Raw genomic sequence first — 19,750 nt, 5'->3', positions numbered from 1 at the left:
AAATTAAGGGTCAAAAAAGAAATATGAGGAACGAATTATACATTTGCCCATAGGTTATTATATTCGATTAGTGCATTTTTGATTAATGCGCCTGTTTTAAAGAACGCATTAGATGCACTGATCGAGGGATTGCTGTAAATTTATTCAGTTGACTTCCTACCATACTACCAGCTTTGTTGATACGTGTGTAGAGGCTTAAGTGCTGTGAGGACATCATGTTGGAGGCTTAATGGATTTTTTACGACACTCAAAAAGAATTAAAATAGAATTTAATACTTCCTATATTTCGTCCTAGTCACTAGGACATCTACGGGGATTACAAAAACAATTAATGTAACATATACACAAATAACAAACAATACTAAGCAAAACCACGTGGGTGACACTAAAGTCCTATCTAGGTAGAGCGCCCTCTAAGGGCAGTAGTAGGTGGCCTGGAATGTAAGGTGGGAACTCTGGTGATGAGTGTTTCCCAAATCTTCGGAAGCTTAATGCAACCGTATTTATTGAGATTTGGTTGGTTTTTGAGAGCTGCTGCCGCTTCTAAGAAAAGTCTCTCTTTCTTGAATTTGCTGTGGTGGAGCATGGTGGTTTTCTTCCATGATACCTTGTGGGTGGTGTCCAAAACTATTTGGCCTCATGGCCCAGACACGTTAGACTCCTTCCTCAGTCATCTCAATAGTCTACATCCAAGAATCCAGTTCACTATGGAAAAGGAAAAGAACAATTGTTTACCCTTCCTAGACACCTTAGTCACACGCCTGCCTAATGATACACTTACCTTCACCGTATACAGAAAACCCACACACACAGGCAGATACATTCACAAACTCTCCCACCACCACCCCTCTCAACAATATGGCATTATTAAAACTCTTACCAAGAGAGCCCACAATCTTTGTTCCAGTGAAACCGCCCTCACTACTGAGCTTAACCACATACACAGCTTTTCTCTCCAATGGCTACAGCGATCACAGTATCAAAAAAATAATCAACTCCTCCCCCATTCCCCGTCCTTCTCGGCAACAAGACTTTAAAAATGCCATCACCATACCCTACATCCGAGGCACATCCGAAAAAATAGCCAAGATACTAAAACAGTACAACCTCACACAGCATATAAGCTCCACCGCAAACTTGCTACCCTTATCCGTTCTACGAAAGATCAGCTCCCTCCTCTCTGCCTGGAGTTTACAAAGTACCCTGTTCCTGTAAGCTGGCGTACTTTGGACAGACAGGCAGATCAGCATCCATCCGTCTAGAGGAACACAAGTCTTACATCTTCAACACAACTATGGCCATTCAGGCTTGGCTGACCATGTTTTGGGCACCACCCATAAGGTATCATGGAAGAAAACCACCATGCTCCACCACAGCAAATTCAAGAAAGAGAGACTTTTCTTAGAAGCAGCAGCAGCTCTCAAAAACCAACCAAATCTCAATAAATATGGTTGCATTAAGCTTCCGAAGATTTGGAAAACACTCATCACCAGAGTTCCCACCTTACATTCCAGGCCACCTACTACTGCCCTTAGAGGGCGCTCTACCTAGATAGGACTTTAGTGTCACCCACGTGGTTTTGCTTAGTATTGTTTGTTATTTGTGTATATGTTACATTAATTGTTTTTGTAATCCCCGTAGATGTCCTAGTGACTAGGACGAAATATAGGAAGTATTAAATTCTATTTTAATTCTTTTTGAGTGTTGTAAAAAATCCATTAAGCCTCCAACATGACGAGCTTTGTTGATACTGTTTTGTATTAATTATTCAATTCATCATCTTCACTAAAAATCGTGCCAAAGCAGCTGAAATGTTTTACTTGTTTTACAGGTACTCCATTCACAATGCAGTTGATATTTTCAATGCTTCTGCCAATTTTCATTGTCTTGTTATTGCTGACTTTCATACCATATCTATTACAACAGTTATTCAACTTAGTCAGCAAATCTTGCAGACTTGTACTAGATTTACTTAGAAATATAAAATCACTGCATAAAGTAGAGAGATGAGATTAACATCTCCAATTTTGATAACAGGTTTAATACCACTTTCCTTCATAATGAATAACAGAAGGGATAATGTACATCCTTGTCTGACACCAGATTTAACATTAAACCATCTTCCTGTACTTCTTTCAATTCTAATTGCTGAAATATATTAATTAAAGGCATCTTTAATGAATAACTTCAATATTTTGGCAACGTCACGTTGCCATCTTCAGGAACATAAAAATATGGTATGTGCACGTAGGCACTAACAATAGCAAATGAGGAAGAAGGCAAGAAACTAATATTGTTCCTAAAGTCCTAATGTGCCCTCTGGCGGGTTAATTTGGTTGTCTTGGCTGATGGGCTGAAGTTCTCTCTCATAATGTAAGTCTCCCAAATTTGGGGTAATTTCATGCACCCAAATTTGTTGAGGTTTGGAACGTTTTTTAGAGCTGCTGGTGATTCCTTGAATAATCTTTCATACTTAAACTTGCTGCGGTGTATTATTTTAGTTTTCTTCCAACAAATTCTATGGTGGGTATCTAAGGCATGGCCTACCAGCCCAGTTTCCGGTTTCACCAGTACAGCCACTCTGGGCTGGCAGACCATGCCTTAGATAAGTATGAAAGTTTAAGTATGAAAGATTATTCAAGGAATCATCAGCAGCTCTAAAAAACGTTCCAAACCTCAACAAATTTGGGTGCATGAAACTACCCCAAATTTGGGAGACTTACATTATGAGAACTTCAGCCCAACGGCCAAGATAACCAAATTAGCCCGCCAAAGGGCACCATTAGGACTTTAGAAACAATATTAGTTTCTTGCCTTCTTCCTCATTTGCTTTTGTTAGAGTCTGCGTGTACATACCATATTTTTATGTTTTCCTGAAGATGGCAACGCGACGTTGCCGAAATATTGAAGTTATTCATTAAAGTTGCCTTTAATTAATATCCTTTATATGCGTTGTTAATTCCATAAGCTAATTACCAGTTATGTTTGACCAACGTACAAGCCTTGCTACTAGAATTCTAATTGCTGACTTACAACTCAAATAAATTAAGTATTGTTTGATATAATGCTCCACTGATACCATACAACTGTAGCATTTTGAATAGCTTTCTCTTGGCACCTTGTCATATGTCTTTTCCAGATCTACAAAACTTAAATACAGATCTTTGTTATATTCCCATGATTTCTGAACTATTTGTCTTAAAGTGAAAATCTGATCCAGACAGTCTCTATTTGGACTGAATCGAGCTTGTTCATCACAAAGCTTCCTTTCTACCATCCTTCTCAACTATTTCTCACTGTTTCAGGAATACTCAGGAGGGAAATACCTCTGTAATTCTCACACTGTTTTATTTCCCTTTTTATATATGGGTACTATTGAGAGCTTTAATCCAATCATCTGGAATTCGTCCCTCTGTCCGGGCATTCTGAACAATGCAGTGCAGTCACTGTAAAACTTTTATACCTCCATACTTGAGCATTTCTGGCTGAATATTGCCAGCAGTGCGAGAATCCCTGTGAGAAAAGGATATATGTGGAACTACGAGGGGGGGGGGGGTGATTATGAAGAGCTCAGGAGACAGCTTGCAGGTGTAGCGTGGAATGAGGAGTTAGCTGGAAAAGGGATCAATGCAGTTTGGGGGATTTTCAAAAACTATCTAGTAGAAGCAATGTCTAAATGTATTCCAAGGGTGAGAAGGTTAAATAAGATAGATGTGAAATGGATGAATAAAGAGATTAAGCATGTGATACAGAGAAAAAGGGCATTGTGGAGGCAGCATAAGAGAAGTGGAAATAACCAATTTCATGAGGTCTACAAAGACCAGGCAAGGAAGGTAACTTGGTTGGTGAGTAGCTAAAGAGAGGTATGAACAGCAGTTAGCTAATGAAGCCAAAAAGAATCCTAGGGAGTTCTTTCGATATACAGCCAGCAAAAGAATGATTATGGAAGGATGACATTGATTGGAGAAAATGGCATAAAGACAGCTGTTGCAGAATGTGTGGTGGAGATACTTAACGAGCAGTTCATAAAGATCTTTCAATCTTGTGAATGTGACTTCATGGAGAGATTGAGAGCAGTTGATGACAGGAAGGAGAGACTGACTGTAAGTGAGCAAGAGGTGTTTGGGGAGTTGAGTAAACTAGATGTAAATAAGGCTGTGGGACTTGATAATATATCACCGCATATTCTGAAGGAATGTGCCGGGGAGTTGACACCAGCCTTGACATGTTTCTTTAATACGAGTCTTGCACTTGGTCAAGTTCCTAAGGAGTGGAAGGAGGGCAAGATTGTGCCACTTCATAAAGGAGGTGATTGAACTCAAGCAACAAACTATAGGCCTATCTGCATGTCAGGTGTTGTGGTTAACTTGTTGGAGAAGCTTGTGAGAAGTAGGATCCAGAGTTGGGTTGACAACAATGGTATTATCTTTGATGGACAGCATGGATTTGCTAAAGGGAGGTCATGTTTTAGTAATCTACTAACGTAGTACAATAAAGTGACTGCTTCCTCAGACAGAGGAGAAGGATACACAGTAATATACTTGGATTTTGCAAAGGCTGTTGATAGAGTACCTCATGATAAGTTGACAGTCAAACTACAGCAGATGGGGTTGGATATTGGATTAGTGCATTAGATTGGAGACTGGCTATCTGATAGGTATCAACAAGTTGTGTATGAGGGTGCGATATCCAGGAAAAAGAAAGTCACTAGTGGAGTGCCTCAGGGGTCTGTTTTAGGGACATTACTATTATATTAATTAATATACAAGTTAATATATAAATATATTAACTTGTATAGTAATGATATTGGTGAAGATTTGGATGGAGATATTCAGTTGTTTGTAGATGATGCAAAGTTGGGACGAACCATAAAGAGTAGTGAAGATGTTGTGGCCTTGCAAGACGCTTGAATAAATTGAGTGATTGGGCACGGAAATGGGGATGTGAGTTCAATGTTGCAAAATGCAAGGTTTTAAAATTTGGAAAACAAAGATGGGATGCAGAATTTATGCTTGGTGAGAATATATTGTTGGAGGTAGAGGAAATAAGAGATCTGGGGGTGATAGTGGATAAGGATCTAAAATTTAGGGGACACATTGCCAAAATTGTGAAGACAACACAAAGGCTTCTGGAAATGATGTGGAGGACACTGACGTGTAGAAGTAGGGAGATTCTTGTTCCGTTATATAAGGCTTTGATTAGGCCACACATGGACTATTGTGCCCAGATTTGGTCACCGAGTTTTCAGAAGAATGAAGAGATGTTGGAAAGGGTCCAAAGGCGACTGACTAAGGTAGTTTCTGACCTCTGGAATGTTGAGTATGGGGAAAGATTGAGAAGATGTAATTTGCAGAGTCTGGTGGACAGGAGGAAGAGGGGAGATATGATTAGAGACCTACAAGTTGGTAAGGGGTTGTTATAGGATCAATGGTGGAGAAGAATAGTGGGAGATCAGGGGAGAACCAGAGGTCATCCCTGCAAACTGTATAAAGAGGGTGTGAGCAGAGGAGTGAGAGGCAGGTTTTTTTTCGTGCAGCTGTGAATGATTGGAATGCCTTGCCTGAGAGTGTGGTGTCTGCAAGGAGTTTGAATGTGTTTAAGACACAGTATGATGAGATGTGTGTGTGTGATAAAAGGACCTCCCAGATGAGTCTTTAACTCCATGAGGTCTTGGGGTAATAATAATAACAACAATATCATCTACCTCCAGCTGCCTTTCCACATTAAAGACTTTTGATGGCTTTTTCTACTTCAAGTATGGATATGTATTCTTGTTTGCATGCTTTTGAGTGTTTTTTTACCACTGTGCTGTCACTGATTGTTTCGTTTAGCAATTTTCAAAGTAACTACTCCATACATCAAGAATATCCTTTTCTCCAGTTTTAATGACACCTTTATCATCTCTAATTCCTTTTACAGCATTCTTTCTTCCATTTCTGAGATTTTTTTTAACAACCTCCAGAATATCTTGATATTTATTTTCTATGTTCTTACCAAAGTCTTCCCATTACTTTTGTTTAGCTTTCTTACATTTGTCTCTGTATTCCCTAAGAGCACAAGCTGACTTATTTCCCAGGAACTTTCAATATGTATTCTTCTTCTTTTTTCCTTTCACTGCCTCTTTTTGTCCACCATTGAGTTCTAACTTTTCTAACCTTCCAGACAACCCCACCACATGCTACTCTGGCTGAATCAATCAATGTTTTCTTCACGGTTTGGTTCCTATTATCAAACTGTTTCATTTTTTATTCAATAATGTTTGTGAATTTTAGTCTACAGTTCACATCTGAAAGCTGCTCAACTTTAATTCTCTTTAAAACTTTCTTAAATGTTCCTCTTTTCAATATAAAATTCAATTTTATCCTGCTCAAGACTAAATGGTGATCACTCCCAATTTCAAATCCGCTGTACACTCTGGTGTTCTACACCAGGGATAAAACATCACTATCAATAACATAGTCAATGAGACTTTTCCTATTCCTTGCCTCTTCTCTCCATGTGAATTTGAGCACATTTTTATATTGGAACATAGTGTTAGTAATAGCCAGTCCATGTCCTGAGTAGAAATCCAACGGTGTTTGTCATTATTATTAGCTTTGCTGTTTTCTGCAAATTATCCCAAAATATTTTTGTATGTCTGAAAATCATTCCCTACTCTGCTATTTAGATCCCCAACAAGGACCAACTTTTCCTTTTTCACAGTGTTAGTTGTTTCTCTAAAATCTCAAAAAATTCCTCCACTTCTACCTATGGTCCCACAGACAACACAAATAAGTTTCATTTTCCAGTTCCCCAATCTGATATTTGCACATATCACTCTACTTGATATTTGATATCGTCTGCCATTCAAGGAGATTAGCCTCATATTTAGTGTTGAATACTATAGCTACACCTTTTCCTCTATTGTCATTGCCTGAACATAACATTTTGTATTTGTTGCCCAGAAATGTCTAACCAGTTTTTGTCTTTTGTTTCGGTCACCCCTATTATGTCAATCTGGTACTTATCCAATTCCTAGGCTGGCTCCATTTCTTTGCCATTCAGGCTTCTATGTTGATACTATCAATCTTGAACTCTGTTGACATTGAGTTGGGATGTGTTTCAGGATACTTCTACATCATCATCATCAAATTCTTGCAATGTACTCTCAAGCGATGTACAGGATATGATAGTACTACATGAAAAATTTACATCATTACTAACTTCCTATCTACAATTTTCCTCCATATTAGTCTGTTACTTGTCAAGACCCCAACATTATCAGATCTTATATTTCTATCATCTAAGGACCTTTGTACAGTATCAATCCACCTATATCTTGGTCTTCCTCTGGGTCATTTTCCTGCCAACGTGGCAGAAAACGTTTGTTATGTTAATCTTTCCTCGCCCACTGTGTTTAAGTGACCATACCACCTTAGATTAGCTCTGTTAACGCACTCCTGGATGCTGACAATGTCAAGTTCTTTCCTAATATCCTCATTTTTAGTATGATATTGCCATTGATGTCATCTGTTCATGCATCTAATCTTTCTCAGGACTCTCATATCTGCGATCTCTAGTCTTTGGTCTAGTGTTTTACTTCTGATCCAGCTCAGAGATCCATAAGTTAAAATTGGTTTGAACACTGTCTTGCATACAGCTAATTTAGTGTTCCGACTAATTTCCCTCTTATTCCATATGAATTTATTCAAATGACTTCCTACTATACCAGCTTTATTGATTCTATTGTCTATGTCCATATTTAATATACCATCTTCAGTAAAAATCGTGCCAAGTAGCTGAAATGTTTTACTTGTTCCACAGGTTCTCCGTTCACAATGCAGTTGACATTTTCAATGATTCTGCCTATTTTCATTGTTTTTGTCTTTTTATTGCTGACTTCATATCATATTTATTACAACAGTATTATAACTGTTATAATAGATATGATATGAATTTAGTCAAGGAATCTTGCAGACTTGTAGCGGATTTATTTAGAAGTGTAACATCGTCCACATAAAGCAAAGAGCTGACATTAACATCTCCAATTTTGATATCATGTTTAATATAACTTTCCTTCATAATGTGATCCATATAGATAATGAATAACAGAGGGGATAATGTACATCCTTGTCTCGCACCAGATTTAACATTAAATCATCTTCCTGTACTTCCTTCAATTCTAACGGCTGACTTACAACTCAAATACAGACTAAGTATTGCTTGATATAATGCCCCATTGACACCATATAACTGCAGCGTATTGAATAGCTTCTCTCTTGGCACCTTGTCATATGCCTTTTCCAAAACAAAGCTTAAATATAAATCTTTGTTATATTCCCATGCTTTCTCAACTATTTGTCGTAAAATGAAGATCTGATTCTGACAGCCTCTATTTGGTCTGAATCCAGCTTGTTCTTCACCAAGCTTTTCTTCTACAATCCTTCTCAAGCGTTTCTCAAGTATACTTACATATATCTATCTTACCAGGAGCATGGTAAGATAAATATAACATATATTTAGCTTACCATGAGAGCTCTACTCAAATCATCGGTAATTCGTCCCTCTGTCCAGGCCTTCTGAACTATGCAGTGCAGCCACTGTACGACTTTTATACCACCATACTTCAACATTTCTGGTCGAATATCATCTACTCCTGCTGCCTTTCCACATTTCAAGCCTTTGATGGCTTTTTCTACTTCAAGTATGGATATGTATTCCTGACTGTATGCCTGTTGATTGTTTTTTACCACTGTGTTATCACTGCTTGTTTCATTTAGCAATTTTTCAAAGTAATTCCATACTTCAAGGATATCTTTTTCTCCTGTTTTCATGTCACCTTTATCATCTCTAACTCCTTTTACAGCACTCTTTCTTCGATTCCTAAGCTTCTTCAACAACCTCCAGAATATCTTACCACCTTCTTGATATTTATTTTCTATGTTCTTGTCAAATTCCTCCCATGACTGTTGTTTAGCTCGTTTTACACACTGTTTAGCTTTCTTACATTTGTCTCTGTATTCTCTCAGAGCACAAGCTGACTTATTTGCCAGGAACTTTTGATATGCTTTCTTCTTTTCCTTCACTGCCATTTTAATTTCCTGTGTCCACCATGGAGTTCTGATTTTTCTATCCTTGCAGACAACCTCACCACATGCCTCTCTGGCTGAGTCAATCAGTGCTTTCTTCAAGGCTTGCCACTGAATCTCCAAGGTTTGGTTGCTGTTCTCAAACTATTTCATTTTATGTTCAATAATCTTTGTGTATTTTAGTCTACAGTTCACATATGAGAGCTGCTCAACTTTTATTAGCTTCAAAACTTTCTTACATGTTATTCTTTTCAATATGAAATTCAATTTTATCCTGCTCAAAACTAAATAGTGATCACTTCCAATTTCAAATCCTCTGTACACTTTGGTGTCCTGCACCTGAGAGAAAACATCACTATCGACAATAACATAGTCAATGAGATTTTTCTTATTCCTAGCTCTTCTCTCCATGTGAATTTGTCCACATTTTTATGTTGGAACATGGTGTTAGTAATAACCAGTCCATGTCCTGAGCAGAAATCCAACAGGTATTTGCCATTATTATTTGCATCGCTGTTTTCTCCAAATTTTCCCAAAACATTTTTGTATATCTGACAATCATTTCCTACTCTGCTATTTAGATCCCCAACAAGAACCAACTTTTCCTTTTTCATTGTGTCAGATACTTTTTCTAAAGCCTAAAAAAATTCCTCCACTTCTACCTCAGTAGAACCTTTGGGACATAGGCACAAATAAGTCTCATTGTCCAGTTCCCCATTCTCATATTTGCCCACATCACTCTACTTGAGACTGCCTGCCATTCAAGAAAATTAGCCTCGTATTTAGTGTTGAATACTATGGCCACTCCTTCTTTTCCTTGATTGTCAATGCCTGAATATAACATTTTGTATTTATTGCTCAGAAAGATCTCACCAGTTTTGGTCTTTTTTGTTTCAGTCACCCCTATTTTGTCGATCTGGTACTTATCTAATTCCTCAGCTAGCTCCATTTCTTTGCCATTCAGGCTTCTTAAGTTGATAGTACCGATCTTTAACTCTGGTGATGTTGAGTTGGGGTGTGTTTTCAGATTTGTTCAGATACTTCTACATACATATAAAAAATGATAGTCAGTGTTAAGAGGAATGAAAAAGGTAATTAAATAGTGTGAACTGCAAAGGAACACTCATGTATTGCAATAAAGTTTAATTTAAGGGATCAATTGAATTACAGGTCAAAACTTTGAAGAGTTGCTGTTTAGAAGATCATATAAACAGTAGATTACTGTACTTTATCACAGTGAGCAAGTCTGCTATGAGTGGATGTTTACTATAGTGAGTCAACTGTGTAAATTTTTTGTAAGCTTTAGAAATTGAGCTTCTGAAAGGCTGAAACTACGTAACTAAGAGACCTTCATAAGATCCAGTAAGAAATGTTAAGAATTAACTAGAGCTTTGGGGAGGGGGGAGGAATCAATCCACACCTTTTCATGGTGCTAATATTACTAGGTATACATTTAGATGCTGAATGAATGAGTGGACCAAATTATATTTGAATGAAACTACACATACATTACGATGGTATATGTGTGGTTTATTTGTGGAAGATGATTTATGCTTCTTTACTAGTGGTGAACAGATGATTGCTTGTGGTGACAGATTATGCTATACAAGCTGTTGTACTTGTGGAATCTATCTACCCAATAGTATAGAACCACACTTCTATGCTTTAAAAAATGTCCCTAAAAAAGGGAGATAAGTCAACCAACAAACTACTGCCCTTGCTCTCACTTCAATAACATTATTGAAAATAATGGAAAAGGTTATTAACAGCCAGGAGATCCATCGATTAATTAGTGAAGACCAAAACAGATGCCACTCTTGATTGGTGGCACATTTCCTTGCTAACTTTACCCACCTTTGGAAACTGGCTATGGAGAAGTTTTGAAAAACTAATATGATATCTCTCAATATTCTCAAGGCATCTGATTGTGTTAAACAGAGTATTTCTTACTCATTTATGAGTAATTTATTATGACTGAACTGCAAGTTTCTTCTCTGGTCATTTATTCACTGTGTGTCATGGTCTACCTCCAGTCATTTAGGAATGGATCACCAGCTTTTTTTCTCTGATCACTTATTGTGTGTTCGGCTTCCTCTCATCAGATTTTTCCATCAATGCTGGAGTACCTTAGGATGCTACATTCTAGCTCATACTCTTCTTCTTTCTATACGTCGATGACTCCCATCTCTCTCTCTCTTTAACTTCAAATCCCATCCATAGTTGACATATGTGACAACAGTACTTCCATTCCTCTTCTTCATTTTAGAAACCTTGTAGTACTGAAATGATTCTGAGCTGCAAGATATTCCAAAAATAATGTCATAAACACTCTTATCCTCACTATTCTCAAGTAGGGTAAAGATAATCTCATGAATTTCAGTGGTGTCAAAACAAAGTCTTGTTTTATTTTAGAACGACCTTAATTTCACTCCCTGTTACTTTTGATAACGTTCTGATTTCCAGTTAAAATCAGTTTTCTGTTCTTTGGTTGACTTTCATATCTAGCTTATCCTGGCACAAATATATCAAAACTTTCTGAAGCCTCCAAAAAAATATAGTGTCCTCTTTCATTCAAACACTACTTCTTACCTGCATGACCTAACACTTTATAAATTCAAAGTCTGTCTGACCTTGGAGTACTAGTCTCACACTTCATACATCAAAAAACCCCTCCTTAAGAATGCTCAGAATGTTTAATATATAACTCTTCATTCACAAATTCTTTCCTGTTTCCAATATATCTTTCTATAGGTATTTTAATAAGCAGTGCTCCAGTGAACTGGCCACCAACCATTCCTTCACTTTAATCATGTAAGAACATGAGCAACTGCAATATCAATACAAACTTCAGCTCAAAACTTATTGCAATACATGATCATCCTCTTCTTTCATTTAGTCTACCTTTGTTCTCTGGAACAGACTTCCCAATAATATTTCTCATGAATACAACCTTCAATGACTTCTTTTTTAAGTCACTGAATGGCATATCTAAATAATCATTTGAGTACTACAAGAATAATGAGAATAATTATTACATATGGAAAGGCTTGAGTGTCATTGATGATTCATAATAATGTTTTACAGCATAAACAACACCAAGAGAGTAAATAAATAAAATAAAATAAATAATATTAAACTCACTAATATTGCACTGGTTTTCTAACTGGCATAATCAGATAACAATAATCATTAATCATTTGAGTACTACAAGGTTTCCGAGTGTGCTGCATCAGATCAAGGATGCTCAAAACCTAGGAAATTTAACACTGAACCACAATCGGTGGCTCCAAGAGAGAGAGAGAGAGAGAGAGAGAGAGAGAGAGAGAGAAAAAACTGTGTGGGAGGGAAAAAAATTATGGTACTTAATTTTATTTTGTTAAAAAGCTTAATTAGTCCTCCCTGGCTAGCTAGGCACCTGTTCATAATCAAGTAAAACATGTGTGGAGAATGAGAGGACAAGAGACCTTCCATGTTCATGTAAGTAGTTAATAACTAACTATAGTAGATTTTGTTAAGGGATTAAATATTCAAACAAGTTTTTAAAAAAAAAAAAATATAGGGAGAGGAAAAAGTAACTGCCAATTCTATTTCATCTGTCAGAAATTATAATGCAGCATGATAATCCCCCCCCCCTCTCCCTAGGTAAGTTGAATGGTTAATTCAACTTATCTAAGGAGAGTTCTGAAGAAAGTTTGGAATATAAGAAAATATTTGCATGCAAATAAAACTTGTAATTTGGAATTTCTTTTCAATCATTAAAAATACATTACATTCCATAAGTCCTGGCACTTGAAATTCGTACTTTTTCGAACACCCATCATAGAAGCCTTCACTTTGGAATATAAAACCAACCATGGATTCAGTTCAACACCCTCTGAATAAAAACCATGTTTTGCAGCTTCAATAACCTATATAAAATAAAATCTATTTCAAACTTTTCCATTTTTATTACCACTAATTAAAATTCGACTACATTTAACAAATGAACATTTCATTAAGGAGGGAAAAAAAAAGCTAGAATAGGGAATCCCTACCTATAACTCACAGGCCAGATATAGCAATCAGACGGATAATAGTTTTCTGGGTATCTAGCAGTCTCTTGAAGCAAAGTTTGTTCAAACAAGAGTGTTTTATAAAGCATATACTGATTTACAAAATAGTCATTCACTTTTGCAATGACTTCTCTTCAAAATGGTAGTATTTTCCCATCTCACCATATGAAGAGTGACAAGCATATGGCTTGCCTAACTTGCATTTTTCCATGCACTACATAGCTTTGAGGTTCTCTTCTTTTTTTGAAAGATCTGCAGCAAAAGAAAAAGAAGATAACACACAAGATCTCAGTACTGCAAACTCTTAGGCACCACAGGAATTGTTTGATATAGTGGACAGTTTATTATAGAATTTCTTTTAGCATGGCACTGTACCTATGGGCTTTGGTTGGAACTATTCAATAGTTTATTATGGTGAGCAAGTTTGCTATAATGGTGTTTGTTCTTGTGACACCTAAGGATCACTGATAAATTCCAATTCTTGACACATTTGTGAAAAATGTGTCAAGAAAAAGCAAACAGTTATTTGATTGGATTTTATCTAAGGTTTTATCTAAGTCGTTTGAAATACAGCTGTCAATCTAATCAGACAAAAAATAAGGATTGGGGAAGGGGTAGTTTACAAGTTTTCCTTCACAGACACCTCTACATGTTGCATCATTCAAATGTTTTTGTTCAAATCTGGAATGTAGTTATTTCTGATGTTACTTAAGGTGATGTAAAAAATTCAGCCTAACAGAGGTAAAATGAAGAGAGAGTTTGCAGGGATAGGTCATTTCTTCCACAGACACCTTTAGAGGTCATAGCATTCAACCATTTTCAAACAAATTTGGTTGTTCTTCATATTACTTAAGATCCTTAATAATTTTAGTATAATCAGACCAAAATATAAAACAAAACAATGGTATTAACATCAAACAAAACTAAATTATAAAAGGATGTTTATTAACTGGGTTTCAAACCAGCATTCTCAGACAACGTGTTACAGATTACATGCAGTGATCAATAAGTGAAACATTCAAATTAAGTTGTGATAATGTGTCCCAATTTGACATCCTCTAATATTGTATAAAAGAAGTATTACAATTGTACAGGTGTTGATCTTAAGATGACTGTCTTCCACACTTTTGGCAGATTAATGCAGCCATACGTTTTAAGGTTAAAAGAATGTAGCACAATGGTTTTCTTCCATCTAATCCTGCATGAAGAGGTGTCCAAAGCATGGTCTGCCAGTTGATTTGCCAATACAATGGTAGCAAATGTATTTCTTATATTTTAAAGGCAGATGGATTTCAAAGTTTATGGATATTCCTGTCTGTAGGCTAAATCACATTCACATGGAACTTCATATACACCAGGATGTGTTAGAGCAGGGTTTCTCAAATTTTTTCTACGATGGAACACTTCACAAATCCTGAAATTTTCATGGAGCACCTTGGTTATTTTGTAATTAATTAATTAATAATTAATTGCTAATTTAGTTGATTTTTATTATTAATTAATAATTAATTAAACATCAATTCAAGTTTGGTTTAATCGATGTTTTAATTAAGTTAATTGGTTTAATTAAAGCATCAATAAACCATCATTAAATTAATCTGTGCTGATTTTCATTGACATATCCTATTCTGATCACCAAATATATTTATATTATTATTATAAGTACTTACGAGTGAATGCAGACTTTTTCTCCTGAGTGCTGGTAGTTTTCCCTCCTTTTGTACATCCTGGAGATCTTTGTAGGCTTCAGGTGGATGACTCACTATCTGTTCCATCACAAACACCTTCAATAAGAGATTTCTTAATACCAAAAATAAACAAAGTGCCTTGTCTCTTATTCTTATTAGAATTTAAATATGTATTCCTATTCTTCTTCTTCTTCTTCTACTACGCGTTATTCCCGCTTCCCATGCAGGGTCCGTGTGTTACTTTAGATGCGACTTCTTGTTAGTACTACTCCCAACCGACCCGTCGCCTGGTCTGCCGCTGGGGGGGATATATTTTTGACTGTAGAGGCGTATGTTCATGGGGGCCGGTTTGCCTGTTTGCGGGATGAAAAACGCCAGGCAAACTGGCGGAAAAACCCTACTGACCGCGCCCAAGACCGGCTAACTTGGCTATACCTGAGGAAGATCCTCAAATTCCTCACGTCTACAACGGGAATCGAACCTGGGACACTCCTTCCCCAGGCATATGGTTGCGAAGTGCAAAGCCACTAGGCTAACCGCGCGGTTTTAAATATGTATTCCTATTACTTTTAAAAAAATCACAGCTCTCCGGTTTCAGAACAAGCACTTACACACTGTAATACGAACTTCCAAAAAAAGTATTCAGTATTACTATATCTTAGAATCAGATATAGACCACCTTGATCTTCAATTTCAGTGAGAAAATTTTCTTTATACTTCCTTGCTGATTGGTCACTGACATTTGCAACAAAGATGTTATTTCGTTCAGTTTTGAGAACACCGCCACCAATTGTTGTAATCGGCTTGCAGGCAATTTTTATGATCGGTCATAAACGACGGTATTCTTTCGCTGCATGAAAATTAACGATAATTCATGAATATTTCCATGTTTAAAAATGTGTTGCTTGGTCACTGACATTTGCTACACAGATGTCATTTCCTTCAGTTTTGAGAACAGAAGATATGCCAACCATTGTTATAATCCGCTTGCAGGTAATTTTTATGACCCGTCATAAACAGCGGTATTCCCTTTCCCAAATGTTGAAAGGTTTCGATGTGTGAAAATTAACGATACACAGATGTTATTAGGCGTTCTGGATCTGAGCTTTGACGTATTCATGAATATTATTCTCCTCAGAATATTTCTACTATAAAATATTTATTCATGAAAAATGCTTAGAAAACTAAAATGACAAATTCCAGAACTTCTCAGGGAACACCTATTCATCTTCCATGGAACACAGTTTGAGAAACCCTGTGCTAGAGGATGTAGTTTATCCTTAAGAGAGAGTGGATCAAGATTGTTAATTTGCCATGTCATTTGAATGTGGTGTGAAGGTTATATTTTATTAGTGCTTTAGCAATCTTTTCAGATGTATATGGAATAGGAATATTGGCATTTTATTCTTATGTTTGGAGGAGGGGGAAGTTGGGGGGGGGGGCATGTAGTATTTTTATCTATTTTGTGGAAGCTGTAACCATTGGTGAAGAAAGAATGGCAAAGATAACTGAGTCTGTGGAAAGATTGCATTGTTAGAACAAATAGCCCTAGCTCTGTGTAAGATTTAAGAACGTGCAAGATTTCCTAAACTAAATTTTACATGCCCTTAGGGTCAAATGAAAAATATGAAGAGTAATAACCACACTAAGCATTTTAAAGTAGTTGTGGTAAGTACTTTGTTCTCAGAATGTTCCACTGCAGTACCGTTAATCTGTTTGTAGATTTTTTCTTGACAAATAAAGTATCCTGCATATATAGTAAATTTGAATAATTCAAAAGATACCAGCAGATAAGTTAGATTTTATTAAATCCAGAGTGTCTGTTAGTGATACATCAATAAATGAGGTAATGGCATCAAAAGTAACTGTTGTCTGAAATTTTTAGGATGCGATTTTTTTTTTTTTTACTAGTAATTTGAAATGGACAGATTTTTTTTTATAAATGCAAGGTAGGATGGGAAAGTCACATAGTTAATTGAACAAACTGCTGCTGAACAGTTTGCTTTACATTTCTGAATTATTATAATTTACTTCCTCCTCCCCAAACAAGAACAAAACACTATTATTCCTATTCCATATTAACTAACTGTTGAACAAATTTTGAAATAGGTAATTTTTATATTTTAGTGTGTGTTTTTCTTAGAATAATCAGTTTTTATTGTAAATTACTGATGATTTTCATATTTTTATGGTTTTGGGTATATTTTCTGATATTTTGTTGAAATGGCAATATTAAAGTAGAACTAAAACATCATATCGAAAATGCAGAACAGCAAAAAAAGAGGAATGCTAGTCTGAATAGCAAAATTCAGAATAAAGTGGTTTTCCCCCCCACAATGAACAGAAACATGCTGGTACTAAAACCGATGAGGATATTGAAAATAAATAAATTTTTAAAACTGCAAGGCTAAAACAAATTGACAGATGATGCAGGAATTAGAAAAAATAGAGTTACAGGAAGGATAAGTTAAGCAATGAAAGGAGAAACAAACAAAGCACTAAAGCTAATAAAAGGTACTGTGTAACAATAATCAGGTAAAAATACAAAGAAGGATAGTATATGGTGCAGTGATTATAAAACATTCCACTGATGACCATGTACTACTTCAAGTTTTTCAGGTGCTAAAATCAAAAATTTAATGAATGCAATTGAAAAACAGAAAAGAAGGTAAAAGAGATGGTAGTTCTCATAGGTACAAATGATATAACTAGCAATAAATACAGTATGAGAATGATATGAAAGAACTGTTGGTAGAGTAAGAAAGTGAAAATCATTGAAAATTGAAAATCAACTAAGATATGACAGTACCGAATTAAAAAGAAGGGCTACGATGGTAAATAATCTGATGCACAGGCTGTGTAGATGGAATAGTTCGGAGCTTTTAGATGTGTAGAGCAAGTGTTTATTGAAGGATGGCCTGCAATTGAATGCATTTGGTATCAGGAGTCTAGAGAAATTTTTCTGAATATGGAGAGACAGGGAACTTAGATCATGATGGAAGGAATGGTGAGAAATCCACATGAGTGACTAAGTGATTATGATAAAAGGATAATTGTGTGTATCTGGTTCATCTGTGCAAGATGATGGTTGACATGACATGAAGGTTGTCTGACTGGGTCATGCAGGCTACAGAAGCAAGCATACACAAAAAAAAAAGTATGGAGGTAACCATTATATCTGTACACAAATGTCAGGGATATCAGGAACAAAGGGGTTGAGACTGTTGACTGAATACCTTGTGCTATGAGAATGTTGGCATCAGAGAGATCTGGCACTCAGAGGTAGATATATTAACTGGTATCGAGTGTAACAGTACAATAATTTTTGAAAGGACAGACAGGTTAAGAGAGGAAAGGGAGGAGGAGTTATGCTAATGATATCAGATAATTTGAGTCCAATTATTGTAGAAAGCTATGATTGCAATATTAGTTACAATTTTCCATGTAGCGGTGCATTCAAAGATATCTGAGGTGGAGACTAACAGAATCAAATACATGGTAGGATGTTGTTACAGACAAGTAGACTAGTTTCTGGTACATCATCAAATCAACCTGATGGGTGCTAAATAAGTAATCATCATGGGTGATTAGAATTATCCAACTGCTGACTGGGTTTCAGCAAAGTCTCATCAGAAGAATGAAGCTGAATTAACTGAGCTGTTGTGAGACAATATCCTTAAATAGAAAGAACCCTAGACCAAAGAATGTTTGACCTACCATATTTACTCAAATATAACTTGCACTTTTTTCCCCCAAAATTAAAGTTATATGCTGGGAATTTTTGGAAACTATTTTTTCAGAAAAAAAAACTAAATTGATGTTTATAATTAAATCCTCAATTAAATATTCATTATAATTGCTCCCATTATTTATAAAATGAATGCATTTAAATATTAATTATCAACATTATTTATGTTAATAAATTTAGTTTAATCCTTTACCCAAGTGTAGGCAAACAGTTTGCATCTGAAGTAGTTCAGGACTGAGGCAACTCGCAGCAAAGGTGGACCAAGCTCTCATCACTCCTTGTCTCAGCATCTCCCATAATGCAAAGCACATCTCCTTGCTTCTGTAATTAAATTAAAACAAACAGTTTCATTACTGTTTGTCCTTTTATCATTTTAGAATCATAAGATCGCCATGATTTAAAAAAACTGAAAATGGGTATGACTTGTCAAGAATCTACTATTTGCTATTGCTACTTCCAGTCTCGCATATGAATGGTGCAGTATTAACAAAAGATCATGCGACTCAATGGCAAAGGCAAACTGACGACTGTTGAGTTGAAATGCCAATTCTCTTAAACCAAATTTCAAAATATCTGAAACTGCCATACCATTCACTGTCTATTTCTTTAAGTTTCAAAATTTTTTGTGTGCAAGGTATATGCGAAACTTTAATTTATTTTTTCATAAAGTAAAATCAAGGGTGCAAGATATACACGAGGGCGAGTTATATTCGAATAAATACAGTAATTATATTTGATTATATAAAGAAACCTGTGGAGAATTCATGACTAAATAAACACATGTAAAACCACAGTAATAGGTTTTTTAAAATAGGTTTAAAATAAAATAATAGGTTTTTTTTTTTCTCTTCTTTCTGCTGGTTACAGTAATCATGAGAAGTGGCCAAGTATATGGATGTTTCATTCAGAAAAGGTTACATGCTGAATTACAAAGCAGGAAATTATGAACAACTCAGGAGAATACAAAGTTAGATTCCATGGTATCAATTACTGAAGGAAGAATATTGGCAGTGGATAAGAAACATTAAAAAAATCCATCAAGAGGCAATATCAAAATGTGTCCTTAGAGTTTGAAGAATAAATAGGTTAGGAGTGAAATGAATGTGCAATCTTATTAAGCAAGAGACTTAAGAAAAAAAGGAATATAATGCACATAAGGATAACATCAGTTATGAAACTTATAAGATCAGGCCA

At 35.9% G+C, this 19,750-nt stretch overlaps 1 protein-coding gene across 2 annotated transcripts in view; it reads right to left on the bottom strand.

Moving 5' to 3' along the window:
• The window catches only part of LOC150093800 (ATP synthase subunit C lysine N-methyltransferase-like), a 66,423-nt gene that overhangs the window by 17,533 nt on the left and 29,140 nt on the right, over positions 1-19,750 (bottom strand). For both annotated transcript variants that reach the window (XM_090412586.1, XM_090412587.1), the window contains exon 3: positions 12,839-12,976. In XM_090412586.1, the coding sequence (XP_090268712.1) occupies positions 12,839-12,976 (138 nt within the window). The remainder of the gene's footprint in view (positions 1-12,838; positions 12,977-19,750) is intronic.

This window comes from Typopeltis vanoorti, chromosome 23, assembly GCF_054136105.1.
Source record: "Typopeltis vanoorti isolate ZY-2024b chromosome 23, IOZ_Tvanoo_1.0, whole genome shotgun sequence".
Taxonomy (NCBI): Eukaryota; Metazoa; Arthropoda; class Arachnida; order Uropygi; family Thelyphonidae; genus Typopeltis; species Typopeltis vanoorti.
This window is presented reverse-complemented; position numbering and strand designations above follow the sequence as displayed.